Source organism: Nylanderia fulva, unplaced genomic scaffold, assembly GCF_048542155.1.
Source record: "Nylanderia fulva isolate GAGA-0341 unplaced genomic scaffold, ASM4854215v1 Scaffold496, whole genome shotgun sequence".
Lineage (NCBI taxonomy): Eukaryota > Metazoa > Arthropoda > Insecta > Hymenoptera > Formicidae > Nylanderia > Nylanderia fulva.
The window spans coordinates 45697-69224 of NW_028190583.1; the positions used below are offsets into that span (position 1 = coordinate 45697).

Consider the following 23528-nt stretch of genomic DNA (forward strand, 5'->3'; position numbering starts at 1 on the left):
AAACAAATATAAAAATAAAATATGAAAATAAAAATAAAAACAACTAAAACTTATCGGCACTCATGTCAAAGGTCTAACAAAAAAACCCAGCTATGTATAATCACAAAGCTAGATTTTGGTAAATTTTTCTATTAACAGATCAAAATTCTCGTTTAATTTATCAGTGTCGCTATGTAAATTTAAACTATTCCTCTGACGTTTTATGTGGATCATTTCGGATATCAAACGTTTACCTAAAAAAGGCTCCTCGTCTAAGACTTTTACATCCTCCCAATTAAATTCATGGTTCAATAATCTATGTTCCGATATGACTGATAATTGTGACGCGTTTCTTTTTATGTTGTTGCAATGTTCTTTCATCCTAGTTTTCAACAATCTACCCGTCTGCCCTACGTACGACGCATCACAATCCATACAATCAATTTTATAAACTACATTGTTATGGAGTTCCCTTGGTAACTTATCCTTATGTACTTTGATGAATTTACGGAGACTGTTAATTGCTGTATAGGATGGAATGACATCCAAATCACGTGTAATGTCCTCGATTCTCTTCGATACATTATTAATATACGGAATATTAAAGTACGAAACTTTTTTCTGCGTTAGGATCTTGTCATTGCATATATTTGCTCTATTGTTATGCAACTTATTATTGTAGCGGAAGAACAACTTTTTTAACCGCGCTTGTAATGTTTGAAATATCAAATTGAGAGAATAATTATTAGACAAAAGAACTCCAATCATAGACTCAAAGTTACCTTTATGGAATTTCGGATGAGATAGCCAAAAAACTCTATCTATGAGGCTGATAATGGTGCCTTTTTTATGACAGAGAGGATGCTGCGATTCAAAATTTAAATATCTACCTGAATACGTCGGCTTATGAAACAAATCAAACTCAATGCTCCCATTATTTATAATAATGGTGACGTCTAAAAAATTCAATCGGTTGTCAACCCCCTCCTCCATGGTGAACTGCAATCTAGGATAGAAAAAATTGAAAGTGTTTAAAACAATTTTAAGCATGGAGGGTGGGGCCGCCAACGCGATATCGTCAACATATCTAAAATAAAATGGAAATGACATTGGAATCGCAGCAATCGCTCTACTCTCCAAATCTTGCAACGTGATATCCGCAATGATCGGTGAGAGGGGGAAACCCATAGGCGTGCCAAAGGTCTGTTGATAACATACATTATTAAACATAAAATAAGTCGAATTCATAATAAAACGAATTGCCAATAAAAATTCATCTCGTGGAATAATACACTCTTTTTCAATATACCCCCATCTGTTAATTAAACTATCGATAGCCATATCCAATGGTACGTTGGTGAACAATGATGCAACATCTAGTGAAACTAGCTTCACATCACTATCCACACATAAACCATTTAATTTGTTCACTAATTGGAAACTATCAGAAATAGCCGAATCAGGTTTCGGAATTGCCTTATATATTATCTTATGTAAAAATTTTGCCAAGTAATAAAGAGGTGTATTCCTAGATGACACGATGACACGTAAAGGGTAATTCGGTTTATGCACCTTCGGCAGACCATACGCTCTCGGTAAAACCCCGTCCGTGCAGTTCAGGGATTTATATGTTGTTGAAGAAATGTAATTCTTCATTTTCCATCTCATTAAAATTCCGTGTAATTGATTAATTAGGTTCCTAGTCGGATCTTTTTTAACAACAGTATAAGTATCCCGGTCAGCCAGCAAATCACACATTTTGTCCATGTACATATCTCTGTTCATCGCAACCGTGATATTACCCTTATCCGCCTTCATAAATAAAATATCGGGATTATCTTGGATGAATTTACCCGTCAATTTGTAAGCCTTACAAAAACTATTTTTTGTGTGAGCTTTTTCAGACATGGAAATATGGAATTTATTTATTATGGGAAAGGCTCTATTTCTGACTGCAGATCGTTTTTCCACAGGGAGTTTAAAAATATTTTGTTCTATATTTTTCAACAACTCTATGGTGGTTTTATCTTTGTCAAATACTGGCAGACAGAAGTTTTCTCCTAACCGCAACAAATCTCGAATTTCACACGGTATCGATACGGATGATAAATTTAAAAACCATTTATCTCTTTTGTCAGCAACATCAGGATTTAAAGAAACAAAGGAAGTCGGGTTCAAGGAAACACTGAGAGACTGAGACGGCCCTGACTCACATGGCCTTGAAGAAAATTCTTTCGTACACGTGTAATAATATTGGATAGGACGAATATTTCTATTATTGAATTTATTTTGTTTATCTAAGAGCCATCTAAATTTATCATCCAGTCGAACCCGCTCCTTATTATAAAAATAATGTAATGATCCGCTTTGCTCACCGAAATACCCATCACAATAACACACTGGGAGATCTATCATGATGTAACGAACGAGTTCATAAATATCTAATCTAACTTTGTGCCTCTGTCTATGAGCATCATAAATTTCATTTCTTAAAATGTCTTTAATAGTACGTCTTATAATAAATTTGTGTTTAAATACAGACTTATAATGATATAAATTATTAGCATAACGAGAAAGAAATATAAGATGAGACGGACGGTTTGAATAGGGAGGAGAATGATATTTAATTTATTTGCGGATTGTATGTATACGAGTTTTATAATTTTCTGATTGTACCGATTATCTTTTATTTTTGTTTCTTTGTATTTTGCAGCTACTGAAGAAGACCCGAAGTGGGTCGAAACGTTTAGAATTTAATAAATGAGTTTGATTTGAGATCTCATTTTAATTTATTAATTTTGTGCATGTCATCCGCACAGGCTCCGATTGCCGTCGAGATTTCATTTTTATTGTAACACAATAATTCGAGCCGAGATTAACAGTTTTTTTTATATTAATATTCTCTTTCTTTTTTCCTTTCTCATTGTCTATAAATACTGCCAAAAATATTTAATTCTCACCGCATGATGCATTCTCACAGTACTTTTATTGTCGTCGCTCGTTGTCATAAAACGTTTGTTAATCTCTACAATTCATTTGTATTTGTAGACGGTGAAGTTAGTTAAGCGACGGCGAAACTATCAATTAAAAAAAGTAAACGTACGTTTGCGAGAAAGAACTATATTTTTCTATTTATATTTGCTATACGTTTATTGTTCTAGCAAGAGAAATAATTCGTTATTAATTTCAACATCTCAAATCAACTGTGAAAGTTTAAAAGAGAGAGGTAAGTTGATTAATTTATAAAATATCTCTCGTTATGTTGTATCAGTTGCTCGTTTTCAACCCCTTTATCGGCAGCAAACGCCTTTATCTTTCGCAATGAATAACAGCAAATTGCGCGTGTACAGGTCAAACACGCTATCGAATTTTGATGGAAAATATTATTATTTGGAAGTATTTATAGGATGTCATACAACTACTGTACTTTCCCTTAATAGCAGATTTCTTAAAACATTTCAAGACAAAAATTAAATGCAAAAAATGTCGAGGCTATAATAGTTTTTAAAGGAAAAGAGCAATTATATTTGACAAATTATGGAGTTAAAATTTCGCGCACTGAAACATGACAAATAACTCCTAGTTTCCATGCATGTGTTAGCGCACATCAAACGCGTGCGTTATGACATGCCAAATTCCACTGAAATTAGTTAAATTCAACAAAACAACGCGATATACTACGAATGCACGCGTTTGCAGCGCGCTAACGCGTGGCAAAGCGTGCATAGAAACTAGGGGTGACAAGTGATTATGACAAGTGATATGAATGTAGTATACTTTTTATGATTATCATATAAAGAGTGATGGCAAAAAAGACCTGTATTTTTGCCCATTAAGGTTGAATTTTGGGATTTCAAATTTAAAACTTTTTTATGCCAAATAGTACTATATAATGAGATATTAATCTCAGAGAAACTTTAAGATGAGCATAGGCACGGTTCCTTAGATATGAAAAAGTGAAAGTGATAATTTCTCATACAACTGATTAAAAATCATCATTTTCCCCCTTGTATCTCCGGAACCGTGCCTATGCTCATCTTGAAATTTTACTGGGATTAATGTTTCATCTAATAGTACTATTTACTATGAAAAAATTTGAAATTTAAGGTCCAAAAAATTGGTAAAATTTGCCATCACTTTTTTAAAAAAATGTTTGTACAATTTTTTTCGCGAAGTTATTACATATCCATAAAATTTTGTTTGGTTAAAATATTTCTTTATAGTTTATTAAAAAAATTAATTTAATAAAATAATTATAAAAGATTTTATAAGATAAATTTTTATTTATTTGTCGCAATTTTTTGATATAATTTTTTTGATAAATATTTAATCATTTTGTATAGTAAAAATATATTGTTTAAAATTAAAATGACAATTTTTAGAGCACTTTTACCTTTTTTAAAAAAAAGTATAAAAAAGACAAGTTTATACGCCCACGTAAAAAACTGTTATAAAAAAAACAGTTAAAAATTTGTTTTTAAATTATTGTAAAAAACTGCTTTAAAAATGACATTTTAATTTTATATAATATATTCTTACTGTACAAAATAATTAAATATTTACCAAAAAAATAATACTAAAAATTGCGACAAATGAATAAGTTTATCCTATAAAATCTATTCTTTTATTAAATTAATTTTTTAATCGGAATATTTAAATAAAAAAATTTTAGAAGTTATAGAAATTAATCGACCAAACTAGCGAGTAAATAATTTATTCAGCTTCACGACGTTTTGACCATGTGATTGTGGTCCTTATCAAGTGAAACAAAAAAAATTCAATTAAAGTTAACACATTATTATTGTACGGTATGTACGTAAGTTGAATTATCGGGCGTGTGCCCGTCGTATGTTGTCGTGGAATAAGTGCTTCACGAATATACGACCGAGAATGTTTCTCTCTCACTTGCTTATATTTATTGAAAAACTCAGAAAGTAGTGACCGCACTCGAGATACAAAGTATAAATGCTTAATTGAAATACAGCGTATAATGGTATACAATAGCCGGCTATGTCGGCCGCACGTGTGTCTCTCGTTGTCTCTGAGACGATTCTGATTCGTATTAGCGGGGACCGCGTACGATGGGTCGCGATCGGCAACGGAAGCCCCCGAAGGCAACGGCGAAGGACCCGACATATATATATGCGGGTACCCGAATTCGAGCGGGTAGATTGACCGGGCGATACGCGTAAAATAGTTTATTGAATACCAAACAATTATATAAATTTTGTCAGTCACATTTCTTAAAACTATGTAAGTCAATCAATAAAGCAAAGCGAAACATTAAACATCATAACCCGTCGAAGGATCATCAGATTCTAATCTTCAGATTTCACTTGATAAGGACCGCAATCACATGGTCGAAACGTCGTGAAGCTGAATAAATCATTTACTCGCTAGTTTGGTCGATTAATTTCTACAACTCCTTTTTAAACACTAGTGACTGCTATTAATAATATTGGAAAAAATTTTAGTTAAAAAAAAATTGGCGCTGCTAAATTTCGAAATTAACTTTAGTATAATTTTACAAATTTATTGAAATTTCGACCTAACTGGCCAGTGCAATTTAATTAGAAACACTACGTTTCGACCCTTAGGTACGGGTCCTTTTCAAGTGTAACTGCACAATAAAATATACAATGATTAGGATATGAAACAATAAATTACAAAGTTGTTAACAAAGAAAATTAAAAATAATATACAATAATGTAATGTACCTATCTAGATGTTAATTCGACAGCAGTAAAATTACTAATGTTAACGGAGACAAATAAATCAATTTAAGTCAAACGTTTAAAAACACAATAATATCAAAGTTCGACAATACAACGACATAAATAAATAAATAAATAAATAGACAGTCATATACTGTGGATCAACTTATCATAAATAGGATTTAGATTTTCTGTGTCTCTTTGTAAATTGATGTTATTCTTATATTTTTTAATAAAAAACATCTCCGCTAATTCTCTCTTCTTTCTGTGTTTCTCGCAATGCAAAATCTTAGGTTTTGTCCATTTAAATTCATGGTCATATTTTGTTCGATGTTTGCTAATTACGTTATGATTACTATGGTGTTGTTTAATATTTTTAAAATGTTTGTTTACGCGTGTAGCTAATTGTCTTTTTGTTTGTCCTGTATATGTTGCGTTGCAATCGTTACATTCTATTAAATACACAACGTCAGTCTTTTTCATATGGTTGATCCTACCTTTTCCTCTTCAAATTAACCTATTTAATTTTTTCGGGATAGTATAAACAATTGATGCCACATTTTTTTAACACGTTCCTAAGATTTTCGCTCAAGCTTTTTACATACAGTATCGGTAACAATGATCCCGTATTAAACTTTTTACCTCCATTGTCATTAACCATCAAAAATTCTCTACGGTGTTTTAGAGCTTTAATTCTCTTCGCGATATGTAGTTCAATGAAAGGTTTCGGAAAGCAATTGTTGACCAAAATATCCGTAATAATTCTGATGTTATCAGTGTGAAAGCATTCGTTTGAAAGTAATAGAGCTCTGTCAACCAAACTTCTAATCGTGTTGATTTTGTACTGAAGGGGATGGTTAGATAGGAAATTAATATACCTGCCAGAAAAAGTGAGTTTTCTGTACCAATTGGTCAACAATGTCCCCTCCGCCCTTACAATAGTAACGTCCAGGAAATTCACAAAACCGTTGATTTCAGCCTCATGCGTGAACATTAGGCGTTCGTGGTAACTATTAAAAATCGTTAATATCTCATCGATTTTGGTTTTTGGTGCTATTGCAAAAATGTCGTCAACGTATCTGTAAAAGACCGGTATGCAGTTTAACTTGCTTAAACACTGTGTTTCAAGCTCGTCCATGACCAAGTCAGCCAATATTGGTGATAAGGGTGACCCCATCGGACAGCCAAAAATTTTTTCGTAGTATTTTCCACCAAATTCGAAGCTCGTTAGATCAAGGACAACCGAAAGTGCATGTAAAAACTGGGGCAACGTCAAATCGGTATTTTTCGTAATATACGTCCATCTCTTTTCCACCGCTGTTAAAGCTAAATTCTTAGGGATGTTCGTAAACAATGATGTAACATCCAAAGAAAATAAAAACTGGTCGTCATTAATCTTCGTGTGTCTAATAGCTTCAACAAACGTCCAACTATCCTTTACATACGATTTAGGCTTAGGAATCGAAATGGACAAAATTTCCCGTAGATATTGCGCTACATTATACGTGGGGCTACCTACAGAAGAGACAATAATGCGTAAAGGATAGCCCTTCTTGTGTACTTTTGGTAATCCGTAACACCTTGGAAGATTTCCACAAGTACTCTTTAGACGGTTGTATGTCATCTCGTCAACAATACCCATGTCGTGCCATCCCTTAACCAATTCATTCACCTTAGTTTTCATACGATTGGCAGGGTCTTTTTGTAGTTTTTTGTAAGTCGTTGTGTCATTTAGTAATTCTGTCATTGTGTCATTATACTTAATCCATAATGACGGTAACTTGTTCTTTGTCCGCTTTGGTGATAAGCAAGTCCTCATTTTCTTTTAAAAATTTTTTGCATTTTGAAAAGCTGCTCAAGAAAAATCTGTCAATACCGTTGATGTGCTTTTGTTTATTAAGGAATTTATGTACGGAGCTAGTCACCGAAGTACGCGCTGATTCCCTTAAACCTTCAGGTATCTTATGTATATTGGATTCAACATTCTTCATTATATTGAGTGTCAAATCCAACCTGTCGCTCTGATCACATTGACTTATCGGAAGTCCAAATTTTCACCCAAGCTTAAAAAATCAGAAACCGCTTTCGGAATGTTCTTGCTACTGATATTCATTAGCCATTTCGATTTGTCTGATCTATTGAAAAAGTGTATGTTTAAATTTTGAGACCGTAATAAATACTCAAACTTTCGAATTAAACAATTTTTCTTTTTGAGTCTTAATTTTTCAAGCTTGTTGTTGTTCGATTTAAAGAAACTAACCAGGAGCCCTCCTCGGTACCATGTTATTCAATTTATTTTCTATATCCCTGACCTTGGATTTCAGAGAGATCAAGATGAAATTAAGATCCCTAATTTCTAAATTCAAGATTCGTGACCGATTTCGTTTAGCGAAATTTACAAAAAACGGTTGACTTTAGCGTTGAAAAAAGACACATTCGTATATGACCTGTATATATGTGTTGGAAGTACGTCGTATCTTCTGCATTTGAGTAAGAAAATCAATTGTTGGTTGCAAATGCCAATCCTTTCCTGTGTTTTAACCCACGTTCTCATCAAATATTCTAATTAAGTTTCTAATTAAATTGCACTGGCCAGTTAGGTCGAAATTTCAATAAATTTGTATGGTTTACTCTTCACTGGTGATTTCATTAATTTTATCGTAATTTAGTATAATTTTGTTTATAGCGCTGTTTAATTTAGCACCAAGTTTTTTTAAATAACATTTTTTTATATATAAAAATATATTTAATAGTAGATATCTTGTATCGCCAGTGATGAATAAAATTAAAAATAAATGTGAGACGACCCAACTGGCTTAAATTAATTCTTATTATTATTAGTTTGATGCCATGTACAAGAAAAGACAACGTTTCGACCTTAGGTTTAGGTCCTTATCAAGTCTAAAATTAACATTAAAAAATACAATAGATGTACATACAAGAATTTTGATTTTTAAGAAAGTAAAGCGCAAACCAAGATTATAATAACAATTTAAACGTACCTTACAAATTCTTAAGTGCAATATATAATTAATTTTGTTCCATTTTACATATTTCAATATAAATATTGTGTCACGTAAACGTTCGGTATGGATGGTAAAGACGAACTAAGTTAAACAGCTTTGATTATTCTATCATAGATCGGATTCAAATTCTCTGTGTCTTTCTGTAGGTTGATCGTGTTATTAAATTTTTTTATAAAAAACATTTCAGCAATCTCTCTTTTCCTAGTGTTTGTTTCTCGATGTAAAATATTTAAGTTTGTCCATTTAAAGTCATGCGAAAAATCATTTCTATGTTTGCTTATAACATTTTGATTGCTGACATGCATTTTTATATTATTCATATGTTCTTTAATCCGAGTATTAAGGTGTCTTTTAGTTTGTCCGATGTATGTGGCGTCACAGTCATTGCACACAGCCAGTTGGGTCGTCTCACATTTATTTTTAATTTTATTCATCACTGGCGATACAAGATATCTACTATTAATTTTACTGCACATTGACCGAATGATGGTGCTTACACGGAGAGGTGGTTTTTTTCAAACAATCTCTGATCATTATGGTTTTAACCACACATTGTTGCTGAAATCATGGATTGATATCAAGAAGAAGTTATTTACATCGAAACATCAACTAATTTTCCTGCTTCGATGCAGAAGATTGGATTTACTTCCACCACACATCAAGAAATTGAAATTGAACATCTTTTTCTACAGTAATAGCGTAAACCAAAAATTTGATTATTTTTCTAGACGAACTCGAATTAGATTGTTGAACTTAGAAATTAAAGATTCAAATTATAACATAAAGTTCTTACATTCCAAACTTTATAACATCGAAAAAAGGATGTTTGACTTACTTCCACGTACTTTAATTAACAGATTTTTTGAACTTAATTAACATAAATTATTTATTTTTAATAAAACAAAAAAGGATAACGCGATTAAAAAGTTCAATAATTTAATACGTAATAATAATGTTTCACTTAACCCCTTTAGTAAAATTGACAGATCGAAATGGATAGTAAATTTGAGCAATAAAATTATTCCAGAGAACATTCTAGATTTTTTAAGCTTAGGTGATAAATTCGGGTTGCCTGTCTCACAGAATTATAAGAATGACCGCACTAACATTGTTATCGATATAGCTAAGAACCTAGAAATTAATTGCACTAAGATTCCTAATGCTCTTGTTGAATCGACAAGAAACGAGGTAACTAAAGCGGCATATGGATTTCTTAGCAAAAAGAAACACACTAGCTACATAGATAGATACATTATAAACAACTCTAAACAATGTCATAGTTATCTACGTGATAACGATGACATTTTAGTTACGACAGCCGATAAGGGTCAAACTACAGTTATTATGGACAAAAAAGATTATATAGACAAAATGAATGTTTCACTAAGTGATCAAGGTACATATACTAAACTGAAAAAAGATCCGCTCAAGAAAGTTTCGGGTAGAATCAATTCTTTAATCAAATCATGGCGAGATAATAAATTGATTGATGAAATGACATATAAACGACTTAATACCACAAATGGGAACCTTCCTCGATGTTACGGTCTACCGAAAATTCACAAAGTTAACGCGCCTTTACGTATAATTGTTTCGTCACTTGGGAGCCCGGTGTACAGTATAGCACGTTTTTTACATGATATATTGGAACGATCAATTACGAAACCTATCTCACATATTAAAGACGGTTGGACGTTCGCGAATAAAATCAAGAATTTGAGTATTGAAGATAATGAAATGTTAATTTCTCTTGACGTCACTTCTTTATTCACAAACATTCCTAAGGAATTAGTTTTAAAAGCTATTGAAAAACGTTGGAAGGATATTTCATGTAACACAAATTTTAGTTTGACACAATTTTTATATGGAATCGACGCTGTATTAGAATCTACTAGTTTTCGTTTCAACGATCAATTTTATGAACAGATACATGGTACGCCAATGGGATCCCCCCTTTCACCTAATTTAGCAGACTTAGTTATGGCTGATCTTGAGACAGAATGTTTAAGCTCTTTACAATTTGACATTTCAGTTTATTATAGGTACGTTGATGATATTTTTGCAATAGTACCACGCAATAAAATGGATAACATTTTGACTACGTTTAATAAATACCATCACCGTTTGCAATTTACACATGAAACAGAGATAAATAACAAGATTAACTTTCTGGATACATTGGTTTTTAGAAACAATGGTAAACTATTGACTAGTTGGTACCAGAAACCCACCTTCTCTGGTAGATATTTAAACTACCATTCTAACCATCCGTTTAAATACAAAGTTAACACGATTAATAACTTAGTCGACCACGCTATTTTGTTATCGGATAAACGATTTCATAATGAGAACTTACAGATGGTTAAAAAAATCTTGTTGAATAATTGTTTCCCTAGGACGGTCATCGAGCGATATATGTATAGAAGAACATGTTTTTTAGAAAATTCTCATAACGTAGTTGACAAAAATAATGTATTTGATATTTCGTCTTGTATTTTAATGCCGTATGTTAAGAACCTAAGTGAGACTATTGAGAGATCTATTAAGAAAACAGGCTTAAGTGTTATTTATACGATTCCAAAAAAACTTGATACGTTTATTAAACCCCGAAAAGACAAATTACCTAAAGCCGATATGACCGAGATAGTTTATAAAGTTGACTGCAATGACTGTGACGCCACATACATCGGACAAACTAAAAGACACCTTAATACTCGGATTAAAGAACATATGAATAATATAAAAATGCATGTCAGCAATCAAAATGTTATAAGCAAACATAGAAATGATTTTTCGCATGACTTTAAATGGACAAACTTAAATATTTTACATCGAGAAACAAACACTAGGAAAAGAGAGATTGCTGAAATGTTTTTTATAAAAAAATTTAATAACACGATCAACCTACAGAAAGACACAGAGAATTTGAATCCGATCTATGATAGAATAATCAAAGCTGTTTAACTTAGTTCGTCTTTACCATCCATACCGAACGTTTACGTGACACAATATTTATATTGAAATATGTAGAATGGAACAAAATTAATTATATATTGCACTTAAGAATTTGTAAGGTACGTTTAAATTGTTATTATAATCTTGGTTTGCGCTTTACTTTCTTAAAAATCAAAATTCTTGTATGTACATCTATTGTATTTTTTAATGTTAATTTTAGACTTGATAAGGACCTAAACCTAAGGTCGAAACGTTGTCTTTTCTTGTACATGGCATCAAACTAATAATAATAAGAATTAATTTAAGCCAGTTGGGTCGTCTCACATTTATTTTTAATAAAAATATATATTAAAAAATTTATTTAATAAAATAATAATAAAAAATTTTATGGGATTTTTTATTTATTTGTCGCAATCTTTTGATATCATTATTTGTTCACAACGCATCAGAAAATATTAGCCGTGGAATAAAATAAAATATTCTGTTCGAATAATATTTTATAAGATTCTAGAATAATCGATATTTACAGCAAATCGTTTTTGTATGTTTTTCGCGGAGAAACACAGCGACATAAATCAATCTGTCTCGAAAAAACATTCCTCAAAACATCAACAATTAACGGTATCTCAACCGTTCCGCCGAATAATTATTTTCAGTGAGCATGCGCTGCTTACCACGGGCGCCTCTTTTCACCAATAATTATCGCGATCGCCCGCGCGCGCATGCTTTCTGCCAGCCGTCTTCCGTTAATTTTGACAGCGGCCAATAATGAGCTGTGCCCTCGAGTCACCTCGAGCACAATTGAAATTGCTCGCAATAATTGGCGCTTCCCGAAAAGGTGGGTTTTCTTCGGAAACCCATAAAAGAGAGCTCGCACCCGAAATCCGAGCCTTATCGCTTTTCCGCCGTAAACCGCATAACGCAACCGCAGATTTGTAAAACCGCTAAAATTCGTTGACAACCGCCGCTTATTCCGCACCTTGATTCTGATTCCGATTTTCTCTGTAAATTAAGTAAAATTGTAAAAGTTGTTGAAGTGTTCGTTCTTAATTGTTTTATAATAGTAAAGTCAGTTTAATACAAAAGGTGACTCATCCTTTGGTGCAGCGCGATCCTTTCTCTCGCAGCGCGTTCGTGAACATTATTGTTTATTAGAAATATTTAATCATTTTGTACAGTAAAAATATATTTTATAAAATTAAAATGACATTTTTTAGAGCAGTTTTTACAATAATTTAAAAACACTATATATATATATATATATATATATATAACACTTTTATGTGAGCGCGTAAACTTGTCGCCTTTTTTACCTTTTTTTTTAAAGGTAAATTTTTTATGAATATCATTCTTTTTTGTAGTATATATTTATTATTTACAAACACAATGATAACTTATTAAATATTACGAGGCCATGTGAAATAACATACGGTTTAAAACAGTGGATTGATGTAAATTATCAAATGATTAAAGCTAGATCAAAGTTTAATTTGTTAAAACATTGTAAAAATTTCGATAGCTTGCTAATCAGATTCAAAAAACAAATTTTAAATATCAAAATCAGAAATTTATATAGATTAATTAATTTCAACATACGACAGTCTCCTTGCTTACAGTAAATACTATATATAAATAACGTAAAAAGAAACGTCATAATATGCATTTTTGAAAGCTGAAAGCTAGTTAAAGGCACACTAATACATAACAGTGCTAAGTTATCAAATTTTTTTAATTTTTTTTTTTACGTTATTTCTTATCTTATCGTTAACTTTTATTTACTTCCTTATTATATTAACAATTACTTATTTATAAAGGAATAACAGGATGATAGCGAAACAAAGAAAAATGTTAGATGAAAAAATAAAATATATCACATAAGTTGTATCACATTTTTTTACTAACAAATAGTTATTATATTTTCTCTTCTCTTTCCGTTGAATTTGCAGTTCAACAACAATAGAACAAAAGAAATTATAGAGTAAAATAATAAAAAATTTTTTGTTATTCTTTATATTAATAACATCTCGGAAACAATGGCATCGACAATTAAAAAATCAGATTTTAGAGTAGGGTACCGTTGTCTCAATAACCTTAACAAATTCATCAGAGTCCATAAGGACAAAAATGTGCATAGTAACAATAATAATGTCGTCTACAAAATCAATTGTAAAAACTGTGAAGCTTCATACGTTGGGCAAACTAAAAGAAAATTACGTACTAGACTAAAGGAGCATATAAATAACATTAAATTTGATTCTTCTAAGCATTTGGTGGTCTCGAAACATATTGTTGATAAAAAACATGCTTTTGATTGGGATAACGTCAAAATATTTGATATTGAATCTAACTACTATAGAAGACTTATTTCGGAGATGATACACATAAAAAAACAAAAGCATGGTATAAATAATAATCCAGACACTGAATTGCTCAACAACGCTTATTTTGACATTCTAGAAGAAATAGGAAATAGTTAGACTTATTAAAATGTTTATGTTTTTGCGACTTGACACATATATATATTCAACTTTTTAAACGACGCGACATCAGTCAAGTAATAAGTTCAACAACAATTAAGGCATGGTCATCTTATTTTATTCGGAGACAACTGTAAGCAACAACTAACTAAATTCTAATTTTTAATTCTTAATATTTTACACATACATAAGTCAATTTTTATTTTTTATTTTATATTAAAATTTTTAAATTCAGCTTATAATATTTAAAAAAACTTGGGGATGATGGACACAATCATTGCCGGACTGACAGCCTTTCGCCGACTAACGATGAGCGGTTGGTTTGGAGCAATGTCTAAGTGCCACTCCGAGTTTTTAATAATAAGTTTTAAAATAATATGGATTAGCCGGATTAATTATTGTAAATTTGACTTTTGCATTCAATTGGGACTGTTCGTGTTGAACTGTATTTGATAATTTAAATTTATTGTTAGCGTATTTCGTCTTTTAATTTTGACATGAGTATTTAATTTAATTTATTTTGACATTATATTACGACTTTTTATTAGAATTTTTATTTATATTTATTTAATTATTATAATGATTATTGCGCACTGAAGAACACTGAGTACAGGTCGAAACGTTTGTAAATGGTTTATTTTAAATTAAAGTTTTTCCAAGATTATAATAATTTTTTAATTGCTCGTTACACATGGCCTCATATTATTTAATAATTTATCATTGAAGAACAGTTAAAACTGCGCAAATAAAAGCGGTAAAATCTCTATTATTATCAAATATGGGACAAGAAATTGTGATATATAAATAATAGAATAGATATTATAAAAACGGACGGCAATAAAATATGTTAACATTTCTCAATTATTAATGTAACAGATATCAAGTCACAAATATAAAACATTTTAATTGTGAAATAAAATTAGTCCTATTTCTGACTTTCAATCATACACATAACATTTTATACAGACGAACTTTTTTATTTTTTTTGACATTTTTATAATTGTTATCCATCTGGTCAGTCGCCAAATCTTGGAAACATTATATGAGTTTTATCAAAAAACAGTTGACGTGATAAGCAATTTGACATATTCTTCGCCTTCGCACAAAGGACGAATTGTTTTGTGAATCGTTGACCGCGTTAATCTTATTGTCCAGTGATCAATTTGACTTTTTTCGTAATTGCTTTCGTGAGTTTTATAATATTTGTTTGATTTATAATTTTTATTTCACAATTAAAATGTTTTATATTTGCGACTCGACATCGTTATTAATTGCGAAGTGTTAACATATTTTATTGTTGTCCGTTTTTATAATATCTATTCTATTATTTATATATCACAATTTCTTGTCCCACATTTGATAAGAATAGGGATTTTACCGCTTTTATTTGCGCAGTTTTAACTATTCTTTATTTTGCATATTAATTTTATGATTTTATATTGTAATCATTATGCATGTTATTATTATTGTATTGAAGAAAACTGTAGTATAGTCGAAACGTTTGCGATTTTTTAATATTTATAAGTTTATAATAAATAATAATAACACCTTAGATTTTATTGCTCGTTCAGTTGGCCTAAATATCATTTTATGTTTTAAATAATTTGTTTAATTTATGTAAGCTTTCCAATTTTGATTTTTATGTTTATAATAATAACATTTGTAACTTCTAATGCTATCATCCTACTATTTATTTCATCATAATAACTTTCTTTTTACGTTACCATCCTACTAACTTATCAACAATTATATACTTATAAATAAAATAGTAATGATAGCGTAGTAAAAAAGTAATACATTGCAATATTATATAAATATATGTATATACATATGTAAGAATAACAGAATCTACATTATGCATTACTATTTTATTACATTCATATCATATACGAAACAATATCACAATATACATATACATGTTCAATGCAGTGCGAGAAGGACCGAGCGTGAAAAATACGCAGGATAGGCTGGCACGGCACGAATTAAAAAGAGTAGCACGTAGACACGAAAAAAGTTTATTTACAGTCCAAAACGACTAAAACAATAAAAAAAGAAAAGAAATAAATCAGAATAAACGCAGTTTTTTGCCGAGCGGTGACACGCGATACAAAGCAAGTGACTCCGATCTTTCGTTGTATGAAGCGAGAGAGAATAAGACTGTTCAAAGACTCTGCGCGTTTCGCCATAAACTCTATGCAACGATTCGTATTTCTCAAGGAATAGAAAACGATCTGGCCTAGGCGACCCGCCTCACATTTTTAACGTTTCCCCAGTTGTCGCCGCCCTTGCGCACGGTATTCTTCTTGATTTCGCGTCGGAGAAAAAAACGCGCGCTAATAGCTGATCGAACGAACAGAAAAGAGAGGTCGGTGTCTCGGGATCTTACCTTCGCGTGTGTTTTGTTTACATTCGGCCTGATACGGCTTTGTCGCAACTTATCACTTTGACACATCTTATTTGCTCGATTTATAAGAGATTTTATAACTTTTATTTATCATCTTCGCAAGAAACATGTATTTTCACAATAAAGTCAACGCGAGCGAACATAAATGAAAATAAAAACCTGTGAAATTCAACAGCCCCTATCGGATAAATAGCAAATGAGAATAATTATTTAATTGCTGATAGTCGCGCACGAAAATCATAGGATCGCGTTTAAACATACATATTCCGAAAAGACCTCAAGATGTAAAAAAATAACGCTAAGTATATCTTTCATAAACAGAAATTAGCAAAAATAGTTCTTTACAAATCCATCGTCACAAATATTATTTTTTCCAAAATTATATTTTAATAAAGTATACTTTACACAAATTAATCATTATCACAAAACATTATTTTTTCAAAAATTATATATATTTTTATAAAAAATCGTTATAAAAAATATTATCTTCTTAAATTAAAATATCAAAAATATTCTTTTTAACATTTATATTTATGAAATATAGTTTATCTTTAATAATAATACAAAAATAGTTTAAAATATTTGTATAAAAAAGTAGTAGAATAAAAAATTACGCTAAGTAAATTTAGGAAGATCTAATGTTTTAAAAGATAAAAGAAACAAATTTAATTAATAATAAGAATATTTTAAGTCGGCTCCTTAATTTTAAAACTACAATCTACACTTCATTCCTCTCAACCAATAGAGCCACACGCGATGTTATTGCGACAATTAAAAAAGAAAGAAAATTTAGAAACTAAGGAATTTGTATCCTATGGGATCTCAGAAATTCCCTATGTTCCTTCTTTTAACTTCCTCTGTAAAGAAATAGGCGGGAAAAATATTGGTCCGAAAGTCGGCTGAATCGGGAATCGAACTCGAGACAATAACATCGAAAAAATCGGACCATTAATAAAATAGTTCGCGGTCAGACAGACAGACAGACGATACTTATATATATATATTGTAACCGTATATTCTTTTTATTCGGTCGGATAAATAGTTACCCGAAAAGTAAGGCCGATGGAGTTGGCCGACGGCACACCTTTGGCGCGAAAAGCGGGAGATTCGCGAAAACACCATAAAATTTTGTTTGCTTGAGCGCCAGGCGCGAGATTCGCGTCACTCGGAAAATTCACAAATCAACAGGGAACTTTCATAAGTCGTAAAACATCCCGAAAATTTCCGCGACGGTAATACTCGACTCGCTCAGAGCGTCATGGGGTAGAGGGGGGAGTTCGGACGGAAGAGAGAACGGAGTTTGAGAGTGGCTATTTAGAATCCCCAAATTGTAGTATAAATTGAATATATTTTAACCTTGATGCGAAGAAATAACAAAAGGAAAGAAAAAAATATAAATGTTAGGGTAATATTGTATACAAAAGAATAATATTCTGGAGATACGATATTAATTAAATTCCGCGCATTTGTCGTTCGTGGCGGGCGGCGAATTCTATAGGACGCCGAAATACAAAGCAATCAAAATCGGAGGTTACATTCGTAAAGATGAGGTACAGCGAAAGTACGGCTGACACGCGGCGCGGTGTTATGATTCCGCGACCTTTTGACGACCCGACGCGGAGATATTCGGTTACACGCGAAACCCGGGAGTAAATTTGCTCGTATACGTGGCAAATAATTATTTACGCACGAGACTTAATATGATCCGTGCGAAGTAATTGATTCTAGTAACCGCGGCACTACGAAATCTCCCGTAAACTATAGGATGTTCCGCGTGATTTATTCTGGATATCTATTACGCAAGAAGTCCTTCGCGCAAATACACAAAAATAGCTAATATACCCAAATAAATGCAGGCGTGGGAAAGAATACACTATATATCTCCTATGCGACGGTAGAGACGATTACATATTACGCTTTATAGTTCTAACAGACGAGAGACGGCACAATAACTGAGTACAAGAATTTATTCCAAATATTGGTACAAAGAAATCGCGGCGACTGTCTGCGTATCCGCGGGAGAGAGCCTCTCTTATTGTGCGCGCGGGAGAGAACACGCGGTTGATCGGGCGCCCGGACAAAATTCTACGCGTAATAAATCTCTATAAATTTTCTCTTAACCTCTCGAAATGACGAATGAGAATAATTGTTAATCGGCCGCGGACGCGACACGCGTCTCTCTCAAACAATCTACTAAAAAATGAGCGACTTTACAATTCTAGGTCCGTTTGTCTCACCGGTATCAGCGTGGTCGTCGCTGCTTCGGCATCCGGGATGGGGAACCTCTGAACTCTGCCACGTTCCGCCAGACAGTGACGAGCGAGAGAATCACGCCGATAATAAATTGGGCATTTTTCACCCGTGGCGCTCCTTATCCTGCCAGGGCCACCGGGCGTCCCGTGGGGCCCCGCGAATTCGCTCGATGATAATTTCCTTCGCCGTTCCTCTGTCCTTCCGCCTCGAATTCCGATGTTTCTTTTCATACTTCTCATCGGGAAGAAGCCTACGGGCGCACCGTCTCTGCTGTTCTTCCAAAAATCCGCCAGATCGATTGATTGATCGATCACGAATTTTTATAGCAGGATAGGTTGAGGCTCGAGGCAGTGTACCTCCCGCGGCTTTCGTGTCCGGGGCTCTCTCGCGCTTCGCGAGAGAGTGGCCATCCCCATGTTTCGCCGGAATCTCTGCGGAAGAGGGAGTATTTAACGGCGGTATCCAGGTTCTTAAAGTGAGGAGCAATCAAGAAAATCGGTGTGTGAAAAATATCTACCGGATGTGATCCGGACGTGGCTTCTGCTCGGTCCGTAATTGTTCTCTTCGTCATCTCTCTTTTTAAAATTGGAAGTGCACAGGCATAAAGTGCATAAAAACCCGAGTTACTTTTGTTTCAAACATTTTTTTATATCTCTTTTTGTTTAGATGATATTATTCTCTTGGAAAAGAAAAAATCTATCTTTTCATAAAGATGAATCACCTCCTAAATCTTCGATTGGGCACGTATAAAAAATACGTGTACCTTTTTATATATTAAGGGGAGATATACACCTAGGAGCCGGAAAAAAAGGTCATCTTTGTGAATTTTTTTAAGGAAAACTATTTGAAATTTCGGATTGGGGGTTTTTCTATCTAAAAGTATACACATTCAGGAATATGTCCAATTTTTTTTATTAAAAAAAATCAAAAATTGACGAGGTTGTGGTATAATCTTTGGAGCGCCGTAAGAAAATCCGGGTAAACGGTACCCACTGGCGTTTTCTTCAAAAATCATCTGAAACAAAAAAACCAAAAAGATTATTAAATTAGATACTATAATCTAGTACTTGTCATAGCCGATTTTGAAAATATCGATTTATGACAAAATGGCGTACGTTTGAACATAACATAGCGATTTTTCGACCAAAAATTAGTTATTATTTTGCCTATAAAACAAAAACTAAGCAACGAAAAAAAAAAATCCTATGACAAGTACTAGATAATGATGTATAGAATAACCACAAAAAAATTCAAGGCAATCGGTTCATTGGTTTTCGAGAAATTTTGGGTACCGATTTGAAAAACGTGGTTTTGAGAAAAACGCGTTTGAAAATTTGGGAATAAATAAATCAGTAAATTTGTCAACTTACATGGAATCATCGATACCAGGCCCATAGTGTAAGTCTTCTACGGTCGACGGAATGTTCATATTTTCTAAATTTTGTTGTCGGCGCCGTATTCGACCTTCTTTAGTCTGTTCTTGCGCTTGCAGCTCGGCTTTCGCTATGCGAGTTTCGTCTTCTTGCGCAGCGTACAAGTGCGCGCCCGATCCGACTGATATTCCTAATACGTTCATAATTTCTAACAATGACGTGACACCATTGTTGAACGTGCATGTTGCAAGAAATGCAGCAATGTTAACAATTTTGGCCCCGTTGTGCATCGTTTTTGGAGCTATCTTCCAAATAAGTTGGTTGAAGCTCTCATTGCTGTTTTGTGTGTATCCGCCAACACAGCGTTCCAACAATTTGTCATTGCTGAGGTCTTCGTAAATTGGTTTGATGGGATCTAACACCGTTTTTGGCAATGCTGAATAATCGTGACGGAAATTCCTCAGTTCTCCTTTAGCTTTCGCTTGTTGCCACTTGCACCACGATTCCGGGCCTTCGGGACAAAAATGATGTTCAGGCTTGCTGTCTGTTGAGCCGTAATGGTAGAATGTTGCCCATATCGCTTTTTTCATGTCATCCTTGGAGTTACTGTTTCTTCGAATGGCTAAGCCATAGTAAATGCTCAGTTTGTCTATAAACTTTGCCGTCAATTTGTTTTTGCCGCCGATTCCAGGATTTTTTTTCTTGCATTCGCGAAGACGGGTTCCCATTCGCTTTTGAACGTGTCCCACGCATTCTTTTTTATAATCTCAATCTCATCACCATACGGTTTCGCATTCACTAATCCCGTGTACGTCTTAGAGTCGCCATCCCCGACGTAATTAATGTACATAACTCCATGCTTTTCGACAGATCTTGAAAATAATTCCTTCATGGCGTCTACTTCCATTTTGCCTGCCGATCCGACATGATTCGCCTGGCAATTTTCTTCGTGATTAGATTTCCATTCCTGATATTGCTCGGTATTGACGTGTTTATTCCAATAGTTGCATTCAACACAATAAGCAGACTTTACAATGAAATCAACGACTTTTCCTGTCAAGTGACCAATGAGAACCACAACTCCATATAATGAGGTAAAACCACGTTTTCGCCACGTACCATCTCCTGAAATGGTCAGTTTTTTGATATCATCACTCGAATTTTGTTTTATTATTTCCTGTTGTTCTTCTTTTACAGCTTGTTTTAACACCAATTGAACAATACTTGAAGCAGCAGAATGAATGTTCTCAATTATCATATCATACGTCGTTTGTTGAACCGGAGGCGGTAAATCCATGAGGCCACAAAATTTCATAGCTCCACGCAAACCAATCCCCAATAAACGCATAACAAAAAAGAATCGTGTATTTATTTCGTAAGCAGTCTTGATGTACGGGCACGAAGGAATAAAAGTCGGTTTGCACGATGAACACGAAACTACAATTTTAAAACCGAGCCCTCGAGTGCTTTCTATTGAGAATCGAACATCACTATCACACTTTTTGCATTTTACACATTCCGATAAGGCAGAAAACACTGCCAGAAAATTCAAAATTCGATACCCGATGTTTGGATCTTCTGGTGCGGATGTCTCACGATCAGTCTTCAATTTTTTGGCACTGGAACTAATATTCTCGTCGGAAAGTTCTACTTTTTCGGCAGTATTTCGATTTTTGGGCGGTATCTTCTTCTTGCTTCGATCTTTGCGAAAAGATCCGGATTGATGAGCTTCCCGAGAACCTTTATATCTGTTATCCATTTTCCTCAGAATATGTATTCACAGACGAAAACTCACTGTAACGCACAGTTGCACGAACGGCAAGTTACTGACGAAACGCGTCCAATTTCCGGCAAAGAATAACGGTCGTGTGATATTTGCGTTATACCTGGACCCGACCACGCCCGAAAACACAATAGAATCGTAAAACAGGTCTAGACACGCTCTCTTCGAAGGGTCGCTGCCTCTCGGCTCGGCCGCAAAACAGGCGGTACGGCGCGCTCTCGGAGACGGTTTACTTTCTCGGCTGTAACTTCGTTATTTATCGAGATATTGACTTGCAATTTTAACCAGATATTCTTGAGACCTCAAGCATCAAGAAAATGCAAAAAAAAAATCGATTTTTTCGACCATGCTAGGTGTATATCTCCCCTTAAATAGGCATTGCATAATCTTGAAAAGAAATGAAATAATAACTGCAGAATTATTAATGGCAGTAAAATTATGTGACAAAATTATAATATTTTATATTCCCGGATAGCAATGCCTCTTTGGCACCTTGCTTATCAGATTGCATTGACATGATCTTCTGGTTTTGATTGAAATGTGTTGTATATCTTGTAATCATATTATAATGAGATATTATAAGCACAAGTTACATACATTTGATGAAAAATGTGAGCTCAAATATTAATTTGAGCATTATTTATGTACTCATATTGACATTTTTTGCAAAATTTTAAAAATAAATATGACCGTGTTTTGAATAGCATATGAGCCTGCATCTCTGTCAATTTTTGTCATCATGTTTGTAAGAATATGAATACAATATGAGTACAGAATGCATATGTTTTGCTGTCTGGGTTCTTATTATAAGTGCATAATACTCGTATTGTGTAACATATGTATACAATATAGTTTATACTTTATTATTACAAATATATATTTTTTTATAGTTTAACATCTAATTACATTTAAAAAATTTTATAATGTTTGAAAAGATTGTAAATGATGAAGTACTGGTGAAAAAACCACATAAGATTGAATGGCAAATTATTTGGGCAAATGTTATTATTGCGATATATATTCATTTTACTGCCCTTTATGGAATATATTTAACCATTTTTTATCCTATTAAACTTTGGACTTTCATCTGGTGTACGTATTTCATTTATTTAACCTATTATTCCATAATATATTTATAACTATACACATTAATAGAAATAATATAGTAAATTATTAGCAAACGTTTATTTTGAATTAATAAACTTTATAAGAATTCCATATGATATATACATATTAATATAGGGGATTAATAATTTGATAAATTTCTCAAAAGTAAATTGTGATCAAAATGTTCAATTCTCAATTTAAGAGTTATTTTTGTGGTATCATATCAACGAAAAAGTGCCTTGAGCACACCATCGATGAATTTAATTTCATCGAAACTAATGTGCCAACATTCGACTTTCGTGCTTATTTTATGTTTAATATGATTATTTGTAAATTTACAGTCTTCGCTGTTGGTATATTTTCAAATATAGGAACCACTGCTGGCGTTCATAGATTATGGTCTCATCGGTCTTATAAGGCAAAGTGGCCGATGAAACTTATTCTTATGATTTTCCAA

General features: G+C 32.9%; 1 protein-coding gene and 1 long non-coding RNA gene across 2 annotated transcripts; one reads left to right on the top strand and one right to left on the bottom strand.

Moving 5' to 3' along the window:
• The first annotated feature begins 2952 nt into the window (after window positions 1-2952).
• On the top strand, window positions 2953-23528 carry LOC146721362 (uncharacterized). Its single transcript, XR_014925687.1, has 3 exons — window positions 2953-3205; window positions 22855-23056; window positions 23413-23528. It is a non-coding gene; the product is annotated as an uncharacterized LOC146721362 (long non-coding RNA).
• On the bottom strand, window positions 20175-22200 carry LOC146721363 (uncharacterized). The gene is given in 2 exon segments (XM_085486918.1): window positions 20175-20942; window positions 20945-22200. Coding segments are annotated over 2 exon segments (1764 nt in total). The 5' UTR covers window positions 21941-22200.